At 39.1% G+C, this 19,766-nt stretch overlaps 1 protein-coding gene across 1 annotated transcript; it reads right to left on the reverse strand.

The window, feature by feature from the left end:
• Window positions 1–1,046: 1,046 nt before the first annotated feature.
• LOC120879468 (60S ribosomal protein L5-like) lies at window positions 1,047–2,097 on the reverse strand. Its single transcript, XM_040262486.1, is given in 1 exon segment — window positions 1,047–2,097. A coding segment is annotated over 1 exon segment (972 nt). The 3' UTR covers window positions 1,047–1,125.
• Window positions 2,098–19,766: the final 17,669 nt, after the last annotated feature.

Here is a 19,766-nt window from a genome sequence, read left to right on the forward strand (position 1 = left end):
ACTTTTTCAACAAAGGTCCGTCTAGTCACGGTTATGGTTTTTCCAGTAGTCATGTATGGATGTGAGAGTTGGACTATAAAGAAAGCTGGGCACCAAAGAATTGATGCTTTTGAACTATGGTGTTGGGAAAACTCTTGAGAGTCCCTTGGATTGCAAAGAGATCCAACCAGTCCATCCTAAAGGAGACCAGTCCTGGTTGTTCATTCAAAGGACTGATGTTGAAGCTGAAACTCCAATATTTTGGCCACCTGATGCGAAGAGCTGACTCATTTGAAAAGACCCTAATGCTGGGACAGCTTGAGGGCAGGAGGAGAAGGGGATGACAGAGGATGAGATTGCTGGATGGCCTCACCAACTCAATGGGCATGGGTTTGGGTAGAATCTGGGAGTTGATGATGGACAGGGAGGCCTGGCGTCCTGTGGTTCATGGGGTTGCAAAGAGTCAGACACGACTGAGCAACTGAACGGAACTGAACTGAGAAAAGGCCTTCAAACCATAAAGCATGTAATGTTGCTGTTGTTTAGTCATTAAGGGTATCTTCCCAATCCAGGGATAGAGCCCACATCTCTTGTGTCTCCTGCTTTGAAGAGCATGTGTGCTTGGCCGCTTCAGTGGTGTCTGACTCTTTGCAGCCCTGTAGACTGTAGACTACCAGGCTCCTCTGTCCCTGGGATTCTCAAGGCAAGAATAATGGAGTGGGTTGTTGTTTCCTCCTCCAAAGGATCTTCCCAAACCAAGTATCATACCCATGTCTCTTGTGTCTCCTTCATTGGCAGGCAGATTCTTTACCACTGAGCCATCTGGGAGTTCCCAAAGCCCATAAGCCCTGGAGAAAGAAATGGTAAATGCCTGGAAAATCCCATGAACAGAGGAGCCTGGTACACTACACTTTATGGGGTCGCAAAGAGTCGGACACGACTGAGCGACTTAACTTCAAAGCCCATAATAGATTTTAAGGCTCAAGGTTTCATTATCCCTTGTACTATTCCCTGTAATACTCCTATTTTATCCAGGACCTTGGAGGGATAAATAACATTATTATTCCTTTTTTTTTTTTTTTTGCTTATTCAATAAGTTTATTATTGTCTTATCTGAAAAATCTTGATAGAAAATTGTGGTTTGGTTTAACTCTCAGCAGCTCGTTCCTGAGCTCTAAGGAAGCTTGCCTTCTTCTGAGCTACCCGATCTTTCTTCTGGGCAAGTGACATTTTGGGATGGTTGCACCTCTTCTTTTTAACTTCTTTCTTAGGCTTCTTCTCATACACTGGATTCTCTCGTATTGCAGCCTGAGCTTTCTTATACATCTCCTCCATCATGTCTGGAGTTACATTGTTCTTTATGTACAGAGAGAACTGTTTCTTGTAAGCATCTGCATCTTCTTCAATCAGGTAACGCATGTAATCTGCAACGTTCTGCCCCATGATGTGCTTGTGGTGTACCTCAGCACTGAATTCTTTGCTTTCTGAATCATAACCAGGGAACCGTTTGGTACTATGAGGGATAGACAAGCCTCCATCGACAGCTTCCTTTAGGGCCCCAAAAACTTTATTCCCGGTAGTAGTTCTGGCAAGTCCTGTATCCAAGTAACAGGTGAAGGCACCAGGTTGACCATCAATGCTTTCCACATTGTATTCATCGCCAGTCACCTCAACTTGGCCTTCCTAAATTTTGTCCATACCAAACTTATTAAGAAGCCTGCAGGCCAGCAGCAGGCCAGTACAATATGCGGCAGCATAATTTGTCAGGCCAACCTTCACACCATATTTTGGGAGTTCGTGAGCATAAGCTGCACAAACTATCATATCTCCTTCTATACGGGCATAAGCAATCTGACAAATGATATCTCTGTTCGTTACATGAACTATCATTCTGTATTTAGGTGTGTTGTACTTATTTTTATCTTGGATTACCAATCGTTTCTGAGCATAGTAGTCAGTTTTGCCCTCTTGCCTTCTTCTGAATTTCACTTGGTATCTCTTGAAGTAGGCCCTGTTCTTGACAACTTTAACAAACCCCATCCTGCGGAACAGAACCCCGACTCCGGGGCTTGCCACAGAGCTGCAGAACCAGCACGGCTCCGGGGGGGAAAAAGCCATTATTATTCCTTGACACCCTGTTTTTATCTGTCTTTTGTATGTTACAAACATCCATTCCCACCAGAAGTAATTTTTTTTATTGCCATTGAATTTTGCAGTGGATTATTTTGTAATCTAGTTGATAACACTAGCCACTGTCTTTGCCTTTACTTGGGAAGAAAAATAATTCACCACTGAACAATAATATTTCAGATTTTACTGAGAATCCTTTTTTCTTACATTTTGAAGGATGATCTAGATGATATCCTAGGGTTTTGATAGCTTATGGTGAACACTGTCAGATTTGTGATCTCCAAAGATTTGGCTTTGGGATCAGGGACTAGGCTTGGTCACTCAAGAGCTTTTGTGTAGCAGAGTTTTATTAAAGTGAAAAAGGACAGAGCAAACTTCTGAAATAGACATCAGAAGGGCAACAGAGAGTACCTCCTTTTGCCAGTCTTAGCAAGATCTTATATACTTCTACCAGACCCATGGCCCCAAAGTACCTTAAATTAACAAGATTAGAACTAACAATAGAAAGGTTTTACCAGACCTACCCCACAATATAGGTCTTAAGATAACAAGAGTAGTCAGAAGGTTCTTCTTGAAAAGAAGAAACATCCTTGAGCAAGATACATTGTTGTTATATAAACTGTAGTACTGAGTTTAAGTTGAGTTGTTTTGTGGTGTAATCATCAGCTCTGGGCCTAAAAAAAATAACATCTTACGTGACTGAGACTAAGGAATGTAGAAAAAAAAAAGTTTGTCCTTTTCTCCTTCTTGAGAGCCCCAGATCCCTTTCTCCTTCAGAGCCCCAGATTCCTTATCAATATATCTAAGAATTAATTCTCTCATTTCCCCCTTTTTCTTTTAGGAGAATATGTCTGCTGAGGAAAAAGGGGCATCACTCTCATTCTGTAGCTAGTTCCTTGTGGGAAAGTGTGTTGTCCCTAAACTGTTGAGGCAACATATTTGCCTAACCCTCATATTGAGGGTCTCTGATCCAGGGGCCCCAAGTAATAGTTGAAGGAGGAGTTTGTAGTATTCATAGGAGCTTGAACAATCGTTTGTAACCTAAAAGCTTTCAGATGGTTAGAAACAAACCCCATTATACAGTTGCAGATATTCATTAAACCAAGTCAAAACATAATCAAAATTAAAAGTTATCATTACCATCTTTCTAAATTCCATATATATGCATTAGTATACTGTATTGGTATTATTCTTTCTGGCTTACTTCACTCAGTATAATCGGCTCCAGTTTCATCCATCTCATTAGAACTGATTCAAATATATTATTTTTAATGGCTGAGTAATACTCCATTGTGTATATGTACCATTGAAACATGTATAATATCATATAAGAAACGAATCACCAGTCTAGGTTCGATGCAGGATACAGGATGCTTGGGGCTGGTGCACTGGGATGACCCAGAAGGATGGTATGGGGGGGAGGTAGGAGGGGGGTTCAGGATTGGGAACACGTGTACACCCATGGCAGATTCATGTTGATGTATGGCAAAATGAATACAGTATTCTAAAGTAAATAAATAAATAAAATAAAAATTAAAAGTTACATTATGTCCATAGTTATACCAGTCCATCTTAGGATTGTTAGATGCCATCAGATAAAGAAGAAGCATATATGATTGTTGCAGGCGAAGGTATTTGCAGAGTTGAAGAATGTCCTTTTTTTGAAGCAGAGAAGCCCACCATGGGAAGCCTTCAACTGATGAGATTGAAAATTGGAAAGCTGAATCACCTAGTTAATTCTAAGGCTCATTTTCCTTCTCAGGAAGGAAAGTGGCAGGGTTTAAGTTTCCACAGACTCTAAGTTTAGTTATTGGTCCTTCCCAAAATAGTTATTGGTATTTAAGAAGCCGACTGTCATCCAAATATTAACTTTAGAGTTTAAGATCCCACTTACATCATGAGAAGTCAGTACAGTACAATTCCACCCATTAGTAAACTTAGAGCTTTAGGCACTAGTAAAGCAATAGAAGCTACAGGTTGTTGGTGAGGCCCTTGGGGTTGTGTCACCGCTCCCATAGCCATACCTTTTCATTCAGTAACAAACAGATTAAACTCTGACCCTGTGGACAAACTTAAAGGAGGAACTTTTAAGACAGCAGTTTGAAGAGTCTTAAAAATCCTTTGAGTCTCTGGAGACCAGATAAGTTTGTCAGTCCTGGCCTGTTGAGTTTCAGTTATAAGTTTATATAAAGGCCAGGTAAGTTTCCCATAACCCAGAACCCAAATGCAACAGTAACCTGTGATGCCCAAGAATCCTCTCAATTGTCTTAAAGTCAGAGGCACAGGATGATTTAGTAGAAGCTTAATTCTAGAAAGCATCCTTCAAATCAATGACTGAAAAATATCTGGCTAAGTTTTTACTCTGTTATAGTATTGGATGATTTGCTTTTTTGCTCTCTTTATCAAGTCTCTTCAGAGAAAGCTAGTACACACTTTCAAAAACTTTAACCTTATAAGAACAAAGAAAAATTGCAGTTTGCCTAAATTTAGGTTCAATATTTAGCGAATCTGATATTAGCACAAGGATTATACCTAGATCCAGATAAACACATGGTGTCCTAAGTTTTACAAACCCAAATGTAAGCACCAACTGCAAGGTTTTCTTGGGCTAGTTGATTATTGCTAAAATTGGTTTCCACATTTCTCTCTTATGAACAAATCTCTGTATGTTTTACTGGGTGAATGAGTGATAGTCACTCAGCCATGTCTGACTCTTTGTGACCCCATGGATCGGAGCTGGCTAGGTTCCTCTGTCCATGGAATTCTCCAGGCAAGAATGCTTTACTGAATAACAACCCAATACAGTTCTATGCAATGTAGGAGACCCCAGTTTGATTCCTGGGTTGGGAAGATCCGCTGGAGAAGGGATAGGCTACCCACTCCAGTATTCTTGGGCTTCCATTATGACTGGTAAAGAATCTCCCTGCAATGTGGGAAATCTAGGTTCAATCCTTGGGTTGGGAATATGCCCTGCAGAAGTGAAAGGCTACCCACTCCAGTATTCTGGCCTGGAAAATTCCATGGACTCTATTCCTTGGAGTCACAAAGAGTCAGACATGACTGAACGACTTCACTTTCACTTTTCACAGTTCTATGCAAAGAACCAGACAACATATATTTTCAGGCCTTCAAATAATGTTTGAAGAACCCACCTGGCCTTGGGCATTCCAATGATCAAATTCCTTTTTACCTTTCTGTATATAAATGGTAACCCTTTCCAGTATTCTTGTCTGGAAAATCCCAAGGACAGAGGAGACTGACAGGCTACAGTTCATGGGGTCACAAAGAGTCAGATCAACTGAGCATGCAGACACAGACATATAAAAAGAAAGACAATGCTTTTAGGGTATCACACAGAGACCACCATTGACCCATAGGGTATTATAACCAGCAACTGGACCCTGTGACATAAGGACCCCATCCTGTCTTAGAATCATTCTTGTCATTGACTTTTTGGTTAAGACCCCCTCTAATATTCTGGCCACTTGATGCAAAGAACTGACTCATTGGAAAAGACCCTGATGCTGGGAAAAATTCAAGGCAGGAGAAGAAGGGGATGTCAGAGAATGAGATGGTTGTATGGTATCACCAACTCGATGGACATAAGTTTGAGCAAGCTCCAGGAGTTGTAATGGACACAGAAGCCTGGTGTGCTGCAGTCCATGGGGTCGCAAAGAGTTGGACACTACTGAGAGACTGAACTGACTGAGAAAATCAGTATGGGATCACTTTCTAGCAATTCTATACTTTATGCCATAGAAGCACTCCTAAATTCTCATCACATATTTCTCATTTAACTTTTATTAGTCATCCATGAGATCCCTTACAAGTGTTTAATGCTGCCAGATCACCTCCTGACTTCTCATAATCTAGAGGAAACCCCTTTGGGTAATGCTAACTTCTGATGGCTTCTATTGAAAAGATACCAATAGCAAATATTGTGTGAGGTAAGCTATTTTAGTGCTTCCTTTGTGGCTCATCTGGTAAAGAATCCACCTGCAATGTGGGAGACCTGGGTTTAATCCCTGGGTTGGGAAGATCCCCTGGAGAAGGGAAGGGCTACACACTCCAGTATTCTGGCCTGGAGAATTCCATGGACTGTATAGTCCACAGGGTCACAAAGAATCAGGCATGACTGAGCAATTTTAATTGACATGAAGCTATTTTAACTCCATTTGATGTTGCTAAGACATCCCTTTTATTTATGGTTACTTCAGTCTGACAGGCAGAATTATATGTTCTTACATGGGCTTGTACTTTTTCAAAGGACAAAACTGCCAATAGTGGTGCAGTGTTAAATAAGCTGCCTGCAATACAAGACCCAAGTTCATTCCTTGTGTCTGAAAGATGCCCCGGAGAAGAAAATGGCAACTCACTCCAGTATTCTTGCCTGGGAAATCCCATGGACAAAGGAACCTGGTGGACTACAGTCCATGGGGTCACAAAGCATCAAACATGACCGAGTGAGCACACAGACATATTTTCAGATAGTTCATTATTTTGGAAGCAATGTGATTTCCAGAAGAAATAAAATAAAATATACCCCTATGTTTATGACTTTTTGGATACAATATTTCTACTTTATTCTTTAGCTATTATTAAGATTCTGGAGCATTCCAAACTTCTCTGGAAGCAAGGAGAAATCACCTTGCTGACATTTCACAAGTAATGCTTCCCTTAAAGGAACCATAAGTGTCAAATATCTGTCTTAGTCCAAAAGGATATTTCCCCAAATGATTAGAAAAGCTGGCTAGATAAGCTCAATATTTGATTTTAGGAAATTAAAAAAAGACGGAAAATTAACCAAATGTTGATTTAATGAAAAGAAAAGGCTGTGATTAGGACCAAATAATAACCCAGTTCTACTAGAGAGTCTAAAGTTTCCACTCTTCATCATAGTGCATGCTTGAAATCATTGATCTACTGACAAAATAATACCCTTCCTTCATCTATATTGGTGGGGGAACTAATACAGCCAGAAAAAATATTTACCTTATTTTCTCATTTATCCAAAGTGCAAACCAGGAAAGCCTGTTTGTACTGCTCCTAGACTTTTCAAACTACCTAATGGATCATTCAAAATCTGGTAAGTAGATTTTTTATAACTTAGTCCATCCTAAAGGAGATTGGTCCTGAGTGTTCATTGGAAGGACTGATGTTGAAGCTGAAATTCCAGTACTTTGGCTACCTGATGCGAAGAGCTGACTCACTTGAAAAGATCCTGATGCTGGGAAAGCTTGAGGGCAGGAGGAGAAGGGGATGACAGAGGATGAGATGGTTGGATGGCCTCACCGACTTAATGGACATGGGTTTGGGTAGACTCCGGGAGTTGGTGACGGACAGCGAGGCCTGGCATGCTGCGGTTCATTGGGTCCCAAACAGTCAGACACGACTGAGCAAGTGAATTGAACTGAACTGAATTCAATCTCATGGATGTTAATATACTTTACAGGAAAACTTGACTTGATCATCAGTACTTTCAGAGAAGTATTTTGATCAAAAGGGGAAAACGCATAAAAATAAAAAAAGATAGAAACCTTAATTAAATGTGGTTGGGAAACATGAAAAGTGAGCTCTCATTCACTTGCAATGTTATCAGAGACCAACAGGAAGAAGAAAGACTCCTCTATTTTCCTGGCAAGGATTTAGATGATGAAAAATCATGGACGTTTTGTTTACTATAGCCCTCCTAATTTTCTTTTCACCTCTGTAAAAGTGTTCCTCTTTCTTTTCATTCAGTAACTTGCATATGGCTTTTCATGGATGCAAACCTGAATCAAAATTTCAATTTTTTGCTGATCCCTGACCCCCCTTTTTTTTCCCTGAGAAATAAATGGCTGGCTATTTGTCTTAGGTCAACACTTCAAACATTTTTTTTTTTAAACAAGTATGAGTACATTTATTCAGTAGCAATTTGATATGATGTCAAAGCATTTTCTCCAGAATAGACTGTAAAACAAATGATTACAATAAAACAAACAATTGACATGAATAGTTGTGAAAACAACACAACTGACCTCTTTTAGTCAAACTACTCAACTGGTGAAAGAAAAATATTCAGATAGCTGTAGAAAGCAGTCTACAAGCCACAAGTGCCCATTGTTCCATGGGTATTTACAATTACTTTCTTTCCTTCCTTCTTTCTTTCTTCCCTCAATTCTTTCTACATTTCTTTCTTTCTTTCTATTTTTCTTTTAGTAGGGTCTATATTTTAACCACATTTTCAATGAACAATACATTTTTATTAACTATAGGCACAATGTTGTACAACATATCTCTAGAACTTATCCATTTTACATAAATGTAACTTTATACACATTGAATACTAGTTCCCTATTAACGCTTATTACTAGTGGTAAAGAACCCACCTGTGGCACAAGAGTTGTGGTTTCAATGCCTGGGTTGGGAAGATTCTCTGGAGGAGGGCAAGGCAATCCACTCCAGTATTCATGCCTAGAGAGGAGTGTAGTGGGATACATTTTATGGGTTCACAAAGAATCTGACACAACTGTGCAACTTAGCATGCATGCAGCACACACAACCCTTATCCCCAGCTCCTGGCAACCATTATTATGCACTCTGGTTCCATGAATTTGACTACGTTCAGTCAGTTCAGTTCAGTTCAGTCGCTCAGTCATGTCCGACTCTTTGCCACCCCCTCCCTGTCCAATACCAACTCCCGGAGTTCACTCAGATTCATGTCCATCGAGTCAGTGATGCCATCCAGCCATCTCATCCTCTGTTGTCCCCTTCGCCTCCTGCCCCTAATCCCTCCCAGCATCAAAGTCTTTTCTAATGAGTCAACTCTTCGCATGAGGTGGCCAAAGTACTGGAGCTTCAGCTTTAGCATCATTCCTTCCAAAGAAATCCCACAGCTGATCTCCTTCAGAATGGACTGGTTGGATCTCCTTGCAGTCCAAGGGACTCTCAAGAGTCTTCTCCAACACCACAGTTCAAAAGCATCAATTCTTCGGCGCTCAGCCTTCTTCACAGTCCAACTCTCACATCCATACATGACTACTGGAAAAACCATAGCCTTGACTAGACGGACCTTAGTCGGCAAAGTAATATCTCTGCTTTTGAATATGCTATCTAGGTTGGTCATAACTTTTCTTCCAAGGAGTAAGCGTCTTTTAATTTCATGGCTGCAGTCACCATCTGCAGTGATTTTGGAGCCCAGAAAAATAAAGTATGACACTGTTTCCACTGTTTCCCCGTCCACCTCCCATGAAGTGATGGGACCGGATGCCATGATCTTCGTTTTCTGAATGTTGAGCTTTAAGCCAACTTTTTCACTCTCCTCTTTCACTTTCATCAAGAGGCTTTTTAGTTCCTCTTCACTTTCTGCCATAAGGGTGGTGTTATCTGCATATCTTAGGTTATTAATATTTCTCCCAGCAATCTTGATTCCAGGTTGTGTTTCTTCCAGTCCAGCATTTCTCATGATTTATTCTGCATATAAGTTAAATAAGCAGGGTGACAATATACAGCCTTGAAGTACTCCTTTTCCTATTTGGAACCAGTCTGTTTTTCCATGTCCAGTTCTAACTGTTGCTTCCTGACCTGCACACAGATTTCTCAAGAGACAGGTCAGGTGGTCTGGTATTCCCATCTCTCTCAGAATTTTCCACAGTTTATTGTGATCCACACAGTCAAAGGCTTTGGCATAGTCAATAAACTACTTTAGGTACTCCACATAAATGGGATAATGAAGCATTGTCTTTCTGTGACTGGTTTATTTCACTTGTGCATGATGACTTCCAGGTTTATCTATGTTGTTGCATATGACAGGATTTCCTTCTTCTTTAGGTAAAATAATATTACACTGCATGTATATACTACACTTTTTCTAATCCATTTATCCACTGACAGACATTTAGGTTATTTTCATTTCTTGGTTATTGTGAATATTGATGCAATTAAAACCAGGATCTCAAAAGATAACTGTAATCCCATATAAATATTTTTCAAAGTGAATGGATGGCAATAATTATTCAGTTGACTAAGAGACAGGCTAAGAGAGCTGTGTCAAAGTCTTCAAAACATACCACTCAGTTCCTAGTGATAATTTCACAGGTTAACATGATAAAGAGTCTGCTTTACACAGTATTTCAGCATCTGACTTGAAGAGGTTTAAAATAAAATAGCCAGAAGAAGATTGTAGAATAAGCTACTCTCTAGATAGTTAAACAACCAACGCCCTCAAAACCAATTTTATTTAGAATGAGTTATTCTGGTTTAATCAGTGCTCACCAACACATTATAAAATATGAAGAATGTTAAGTGATTTAATAAGTGGTGATTTGGACCCATACATTCATTTTCGTGTTGACTCAAAAACCTCAGGGACCTACATGGTTTCTATCACCTTCCTTCTATTCATCATGCTGTGGCTATACGGGCTTCCAGCTTATTCCTTACATAAGAAAGATATATTTTCCTTAATATTCCTTCTATGTGTGACTTCCCTCCTAACTCCCATAGTATGGCTAATCTTCCCTATATACTTGGTCTTTGCTTTAATGTCTTAACCCTGTAATTTACCTCCTCACTATGTTAGAGAGATACTATTTATTTTTTATTGAGTTTCTTTTCTTTACTGTCTACTACTACTAGAAGTTATCCTTCATTACAGCAATAGAGTTGTATTCCCAGTGAACAAAACTAGTACACAGTACACAGTAGAGCTTTGGAAATATTTCTTGAATGAATAACTTGTTCCCAATTTTTCCTATTATATTCATAGTTCTGAATGAAATTTTAGCTGATTATACCTATATGATTTCTCTCATTTTAAAAAGATCACTATTGTAACTATACTAAGAGAATAATTATATTAATTATAATTAGTATTATTCAATTTTACATAATTATGAGGAGAGATTAAAAGAATTATCACCTGCCTAATGTGTTCCAATAGTCCCTTTATTTGTTGAACTCATTGCACCTGAAGTACACAGTTCATTCTTCTACAATTTTCTAGTCAAATAAGTGAGTCAATTTTCTGTGGAAATAAAGTTCAGAAGTCTCTGACTAGATGAACTTCATAGGAAGGAAACATGAAGAGTGGACAACTAAATCTTTGAATTGTGTCTCTTTCTTGTTGTCTTTAGCAATGTTCCATTTAGATTTTTTTTTCCTGTCTGATTAGCTCATCAAAGGTTAAAAGGATAAAATCCTTGCTCTGTTACATTAGTGACTTTTTTGATTTTAGCATAATCAATCATGTTAAGAGAAAAAGAGCTGACTTTTTCACCAATTAATTCAGATAAGGTGACCCAATAGATAATTGAGCTTTTGGAATTTTGAAAGAAGCATATTCTATACCTGAGAATAATATTATAGTGCCTACAAAAAATTATTAGCATTTGGCAAATTTCAATGAAATTGTCTGCAATAAGAAGGTTCAAACACAGTTTAAGCAGCCAGAAAACAATCCTGTTTTGTCCTTCAGGTGTTATGAAGTAACAGGTGTCTTAATACCAAGTGTGAAACATTTGTTAATAAGATTCTGCTAGTAATTTCCAGTCTCTTTAATTTGGACAAAGACTTTGGGAAGGTACTAAATTCTACAAATATACAATTATCCACCATTTCTAGAATATTACTGACCCTTGATAAGACTGTCTCAACAAAAGGTGCATTTACCTCTGACTCAGAATGTATATCTTGCAATAAAATCATTTTTTTCCAAGTTGTAGTGGGATCCAGAAAATTCCATTGTGAAATGGAAATAGATTGTTTAATCAAGTGCAAACTTTGGCTCCTAAGACCTTAACTAACTTCACAAAAAAACATGGCAAACCAGACTCTTGGATACCTAAGCCTCTGGTTCCCTTTAGCTCTCATTTTTAAGACTTGTCATATAGTCATGAAGCATAGTTTACCCATGACACAGCTATCCTCCATAATGAAAATAAATTATAAATGTGTATGTTATCGAAACTGAGGGTCAAGGATTAAACAAAAACTGTTTTAGTAGAGAGAAATTTATTTTAAATTGACTGAAATTCATCTTGGGTTCAGGGAGTACTGCTAAGAGCCTCATTTTATTATAGGTTTAATGTGTCACCAATTACCAGAATATTAATGTTGGATAATCTATGAAAAAATATAATAACATTTTATATAATATGCATGCATGCTAAATCACTTCATTCATGTCCGACTCTTTGTGATGCTATAGACTATAGATCACCAAGTTCCTCTGTCCATGGAATTCTCCAGGCAAGAAGACTAGAGTGAGTTGCCATGCCCTCCTCCAGGGAATCTCCCCGACTCAAGGCTAGAACACACATCTCTTATGTCTCCTGCATTGGGAGGCAGATTCTTTACCATTAGAGCCACTTAGGTAGCCCATTTTATATTATATTCATAATAAGAATCTTTTGGAATGAATCATGTGATCAAGAATGCTTTGTCATCATTTCTTCTCTATCCTGTTGGATTCATTCTTGAACCATACTTTGAATACAAAGACATCAGGAAGGGACAGGATTCAAGAATTTAAAGATCTGTCCAAAAGCAGGGTCCAAGGGTACTGAATTGCCATCACGCACCCTGCCTGCACATTCTTGTATCACATGATCTTGCACTTAAATTTCATTTAGTGAACACTTTGAATTAGCAGAGTGTGATATAATGCACCATTCTAGAAATTCATTGGCTATTTTTCACAGTCATTGCTTCCTGCCTATTGCAGTTGTAAAATCCCAAACTGCTGTACTGTTTTTGGTCAACCTTCTTTTGATCATTCTCTTTCTAGATGCTTCCTCCTGCCTCCTTAAAAGTGGTATCACAGGCAACTCTCTATTTTCTATCACCATCTTAACAAAATAATAACTTTTCTTGGTTTGTATCTTTCCCAATTACATCATGCTCAAAGGCACCTCACTAAAGAATTGTGGGGTTTTATTCATTTATTTTGTCTTGCTTTCTGAATAAAGAAGCAATTCATTCCCTCAGGGAAATTATTTTAGAATTTTATAATATTTTGCTCTTGACATTTGTATTCCAGGATATGAACGGAATGATACTGATATGGAAATTCAAAAAGATAAATTGTTGATTCATAAAGAAAATTGAAAAACCCTCTGTTAAAACTATATTGTGGTTATTGACTACACAGTCTGACAAACAAAGTGGCAGGCTATCTCACATTCACTGTCAATAAATATTGTTTATTGAAGCTGTTTAGTTTGAGTAGGCTCCTTAAAATGTTAAATGATCACTTTCATTGGAGGTTTATGAATGCACTGCTCATCTATTCTATGAGTACAAATGAAATAGCCAAGTTTTTCATCAATGATGTGATTAACCAGGCTCTAAAATGCTTGTAATTATGTTTAGACAATAATCAGAAAGTTTTCTGTAGTGATGCAGAAGCTTTTCTGCATCTTTGTAACATTTGTAAGGTCATGGAATGGTAATAGTATGTGAGAAAGCTCTTCAAGTTGAATTTCATAACAATATGGTTTCTCATGTTTAAGGTAAAGTAAGAAGGAGAATCTGAGAGAAAGAAATGCAGAAAGTGACATTAGGTATCTTTATGAGTGTTTCTAAGGCTGTAGGCAAGACTTCTCAGGTGGCTCAATGGTAAAGAGTCTCCCTGCTAATGCAGGAGACTCAAAAGGCTCAGATTTGATCCTGGATTGGGAAGATCCCTGGAATAGGAGATGGTAAACTGCTCCAGCATTATTGCCTGGAAAATTCCATGGACAGAGGAACTTGGAGGGCTACAGTACATGGGGTCACAAAGAGTCAGACTTGACTGAACAACTGAGCATGCACACACACACACACACACACACATAAAGCTGTAGGAAAGGTAGGTTTCAATATTTACTCATTGTTTCCTTTTATTTCCTTCCCTTATTCCTTATCAAAGTTACATGTAAAGTGGAATTTACATAACAAGATAAAATTTGCCTTGCTGCTATTAAAAGAAAAGAGAAGCAGAGACTACTACTCAAGATCTGATTCACAAATGTTCATAAATTTGAGATACCAAAGATGCAAATATACATTTTTATTCATTTAAAATTCCAGTTTTTGTTTCTTTCCCTCCACTCATCCTGTAAACTAAAAAAAAAGCAAATTAATAATACAATATTTCAGTTTACACAACCATCCGACCAATAATTTAATCCATCAATAAACATTTCAACTAAGAAAGAAAGCAGTTTTAGTTTTGTTTTCTTTCTTTACATTGTGTGGAATGTATTAGGAATAAAACAATTTGTCCTAAATCTTATTTTTTTAATGAATAAATCAATAAACAGACAACACCAGTGTGAGTTCTTACAGATTTTGTGAAAATTGCTGCTACACTCGCAGAATAAGCTCATTTCAAGTAGTAAACCTTCAGCAAATGAAATATTGTTGCTTGAGGAGTGTAGTTAGGATTCTAACTGTCTATTTTGCTACAGTAAAGTGTTCTTTATTATAGCAAAATATCAAACAGAGGAAAAACATCTCAGAGCAAAGCTAACTGGAAATTTTTGCTGACTCTGGTTGGGAAATGCTTCTGCCTGAAAATAGAACTGTTGCTGTTTCTCCACCCAGACTAACAACCCAGGCTGCTCTTGGTTATCAACTGCTCTAGGCCTGCATGTCAGGATCCTTCAGGTTTGTCTCAGCTATGGCTAGGACAGCACATGCCAGAATTCCAGGGCTCCTTCATTACTGCTGGTAAGGTCCACTGGTTTCCAGAGTAGCTTTGGTCTTCTTTGCAGATCTTCTTAACTCTTTGTCTCAATCTGGGGCCAACGAGCATACAAATTTCTATGGATTTTCTGATTCTTTGTTGTATTTTGTGGAGTTTGGACTTTTGAATATCTTCTTTAAACAATTTTAACCCAGTTAAAGCAGTTTCCTCTGCATGAATTCCACCCACTATTCTTGTGCTTAAAATTCCCTATATCTGGTAGAGATTGTCCTCCTGTGGAATAAGAATGCCACTCACTGTAACAGAAAGCAAAGACTATTACAGCCATCAGCTACTATAGCTCACTCCCACTCAGCAGGGTGAGCCCTGAGGGAACCCAGGGTGGAAACAGGATGCCCAACCCCCATTCTCCCAGGCAGTGTACCCTGAGGAGACTCAGGATAAGAAAACTCAGGATGACTGGTCCCAGACAGCTGAGGTGCACACCAAAGGAAAAATTTCTGTGAACCCAGACACTTGCATCTTCCCATACATTTGTTGTTCAGTCGCTCAGTAATGTTCGACTCCCTGCGACCCTGGATTACAGCACGCCAGACTTCCCTGTTCTTCACTGTCTCCCAGAGCTTGCTCAAATTCACATCCATTGAATTGGTGGTGCCATCCAACCATCTCATCCTTGGTCACCCGCTTATCCTGCCTTCAATCTTTCCCAGCATCAGAGTCTTTTCCAATGAGTCAGCTCTTAGTAGCAGGTGACCATACCTATGTATGGCTAAAAGTGCTAAATTCTTTAATGAAACCATGTAACTCAGATTGGGACTCGAACACAAAGTCATTTAACTGAGAGCTCATCTGTCTCAGGATTTAATGAAACTCAGGTTCTTGGTGTCTCATCACAGAAAGAATTCAGTGAGAGACAAAAAGATACGTAGGTAGTGTACTTATTTAGAGAGAAATACACTCTACAGACAGAGTGTGGGGCTACTCACAAGTTGAGAGCAGCGCCAGGGTTTGGGGTTCTCAGTTTGTGTGTGTGTGTAAGTGTGTGCTTGTTTTTATCTATTTGTGTGCTCATGCTGAATCATGTCTGACTCTTTGCAACCCCATAGACTGTAGCCCACTGAGCTCCTCTGTCCATGGGATTATCCAAGCAAGAAAACTGAAGTTAGTTGCCATTTTCTCCTCCAGGGTATCTTCCTGACCCAGGGATTGAGCCCATTCTTCCTGCATCTGTTTTTATAGGGATTGGTAATTTCATAGGCTAACGTGAGGTGAGTATTCCAGAAATCTTGGGAAAGGAATGAGAATTTCCAGAAATTGGGTCATTACCCACTTTTTGACCTTTATGGCCATCTTGGAACTGTAATGTTGTTTGTGGTTGTGTAATAGGAGGGAAAACGGTAGGACACAACTTTTGAAACAATGACATAGCCCAAGGACATAACATAAACTGATTAGAAACAAACTGGTCCAAGATGTCAGACACGTTGACTTTGATTAGACCTTGAACCTCAATCAGCAAGCTAAATGACACACCCAGAGTAGCCATGACAGTTCCAAGTCATTGTCAAAAGACCAAGGAGTGCTGTGGCCCAGTTCCTGGAAATCTCCACCCCTTCCCCAAAATAGTTGAAATAATACTTCCACTCATTGTCATATGAAATTATCCAGCCCATAAAAAACTAACTACATTACATTTTGTGGCCACACGTGCCCTCTGTGATGGCCCACACTTTGTGGAGTATGCTTCTCTTTGAATCTGAATAAATCCATTTCTTACGTATCACTTTTGGTGACATCTGGTGTCTCTCACTGAATTTTTTCTGTGATGAGACATCAAGAACCTGAGCTTTATTAGGTCCTGAAACTAGGTACCATGGGTTTTAGCTGGGTTTGAGTCCCAGCACATGGGTTCAAGTCCCAATCCGAAGTAAACGGTCCAGGTGTGTCATTTAGTGTGCTGATGTGTTACAGTGAAAGTATACGGAGGCTCAAAGTTGAGTGGAAGTCAACTTATCCACCATCTTGGACCTATTTGGTTCTAATCAGTTTACGTTGTGTCATTCTTTTAAGGCTGTACCATGTCCCTTTCCCTCCTTTTTCATTAACTTGAGATGTCTGGCTTTCTTTAATTAAAAGAAACCAATACAGAATTGTAAAGTAAAATAAAAAATCAAAAAAAAAAAAAAAAGAAATCTTTTGATGTCTGACTATCTGGTCTTTGTTGCAAAAACTGCCATATATCCTGGCTCTTCCCTTGCCTCTTTGGAGCATTCTCTCAGAACTATCTGAGTGCTGTATCCCAGGCATAAGCACTCAGTTTTGTCCACTGGAAAAAATATAATTCTCAACTTTCAGTTCATACATTTTTTCCAGTTGACACTTGCCATCCCCTTTGTACTGAACTCCAGCTACATCTTATCTGGTGACTGTTTCCTGATGACACACTTAGAGTCTTTATTTGAGCTGTTTTAATTGCAATTTTTTGTTTTTAACCTTGGATAATGATGACCCACATCTTCCTTATCAAACTGAAGTTTTTCATCTCTGATTGGGTCTTTAACCCAACGAAAATCTAGATTTGAACTTGAACCCATGGTCTTTTCATTAGAATCACTCACCTGTTGTCCGGAATTACTGAGGCTCAAGTTCTTTGTGGCTTACTGCTGAAGGAATTCAGTGAGAGGCAAAGCAGTAGGCAAGCATTAACTCAATTAATACAGGATGCTTGTGAGGGAGGCAAGTGGGCAGGTGAGGGAGCTGTGTCCCAGGGATTAAGTAGGCTACATTTTTATAATTTTCCCCATTCTTTATGTAGATGTCAGGTTTACATCACTAACTCCTTCTTTGTATCAGGCAGGAGAGTGTTTGACCCTATGAGGTCAGGCATGAGAGTGTTTGACCCTATGAGATCAAACTGAGACTGCAACAGCACTTATTCAAATCTGCAGAAGGCTGGTTCAGTTCAGTTCAGTTCAGTCACTCAGTCGTGTCAGACTCTTTGTGACCCCATGAATCACAGCACACCAGGCCTCCCTGTCCATCACCAACTCCCAGAGTTCACTCAAACTCACATCCATTGAGTCGGTGATGCCATCCAGCCATCTCATCCTCTGTCGTCCCCTTCTCCTCCTGCCCTCAATCCCTCCCAGCATCAGAGTCTTTTCCAATGAGTCAACTCTTTGCATGAGGTGGCCAAAGTACTGGAGTTTCAGCTTTAGCATCATTCCTTCCAAAGAACACCCAGGGCTGATCTCCTTTAGAAGGCTGGTAACACATGCTAAAATATATTGAATCATCTTAGATTTCCATACAACAAGGGTCACCCACTTTGGAATGTCACACTTTCCCTAAAATCCTGTCTGTGGTCCTAAAGATCATTTTCTTGCTGAACTACACTAGCAAAATGCAGGAACCTCATTTTTTTCCCCCCTTTGAGTTAATGACCTGGGGTATATATAGTGCTTTTACTTATGACCTTATAGTTAAGCAAGCCTGCTTCCTTCTGTGATATTCCAATACCTTTCCTGATTCCACAGGTTTTTCTATGTATAATCCCCTACTGGGACTTCTACAACTACCTGTGCATGCATGCTCATCTACTCAGTCATGTCTGACTCTTTGCAACCCCATGTACAATAGCCTAACAGGCTCCTTTGTCCATGGAATTTTCCAGGCAAGAATACTGGAGTCAGTTGCCATTTCCCTCTCCAGGGACAACTGCCTGTGCAAATGTCTTAGTCTACCTCTTTCAACAGCAACCAAAAACACATTGTGGCCCATTCTCACACCAGTCAAGGTAGGGCCCCAATGCTCTAGCTTGTCATACAAGGGAATTTGGATATGTGTTCTCTGCACCAGAAGCATTTCCTGATATAATGGGGCAAGTTTTCATTATTGCAGTCTGCACTTATAAGTTGCAACTAAATGGGGTGTATCTGAGAATCTCAGTGATTGGAGATAAGCCTGAGCCTCTGACTCTGGGCTCACTTGAGCCCCTAAGCACCATTGATAGGCTTATAGTGACCCTACTGTGTTTTTGTAGCCCATTAATCGAGATGGAATTCACATACTATAAAATTCATCCATTTAGTGTAAATTCAGTGTTTTTTCATTTATTCATAGAATTGGGCAATATAATCTGAATTAGTTTTAAAACATTTTCAGCACTACCTTCTGCCAAAGGCCCCTATGCCTATTTTAGTCACTCCCTAGTTCCTTCCCACCCCTTCAGCCAACCACTAATCTTATTTGTCTCTACAGATTTGTCTATTGTGAATCTTTTATATAAATGAAATTATATATATATATATATATATATATATATATAATTTGTGACTAGTTTCTTTAGCTTAGTATACTGTCTTCAAAGTTCATATTGTAGCACAGAGTAGCATGAATCATGGCCTATTCCTCTTTATTGCCAAATAATATTCTAATATATGGATATACCATAATTTATTTATCCATTAATTGGTTGTTGGGCACTTGTGTTTCACTTTTTAGCTACTTTGCAAGACACTGCCATGACCATCCATGTACAGGTTTATGTTATGTGCATATATTTTCATTTCTTTAGAGTTGTATGGTAACTATGTTTAAGCCTTTGAGAAACTGCCAGACTATTCAAAGTCTCTAACTCTACTATATTACACCCCAGTGGAGCTATATAAATGTTCCAATTTCTCCACATCCTTCCTTACCAACACTTTTTACCATCAGTGGGTTTTTTTGTTTTGTTTTGTTTTGTTTTGTTTTTTGGTAGCTCTCCTCAGAAGTGAAAGTGTTAGTTTCTCAGTTGTGTATGACCATTTGTGACCCCATGGACTGTAGCCACCAGGTTCTTCCATGCTTGAAATTCTCCAGGCAAGAGTACTGGAGTGGATAGCTATTCTCTTCTCCAGGGGATCTTTCCAGACCAGGGATTGAACCCGCATCTCCCTCACTACCATCAGATTCTTTACCATCTGAGGCAACAGGGAAGCCCTAG

Source organism: Oryx dammah, unplaced genomic scaffold, assembly GCF_014754425.2.
Source record: "Oryx dammah isolate SB20612 unplaced genomic scaffold, SCBI_Odam_1.1 HiC_scaffold_20, whole genome shotgun sequence".
In the NCBI taxonomy this organism is placed as follows: Eukaryota; Metazoa; Chordata; class Mammalia; order Artiodactyla; family Bovidae; genus Oryx; species Oryx dammah.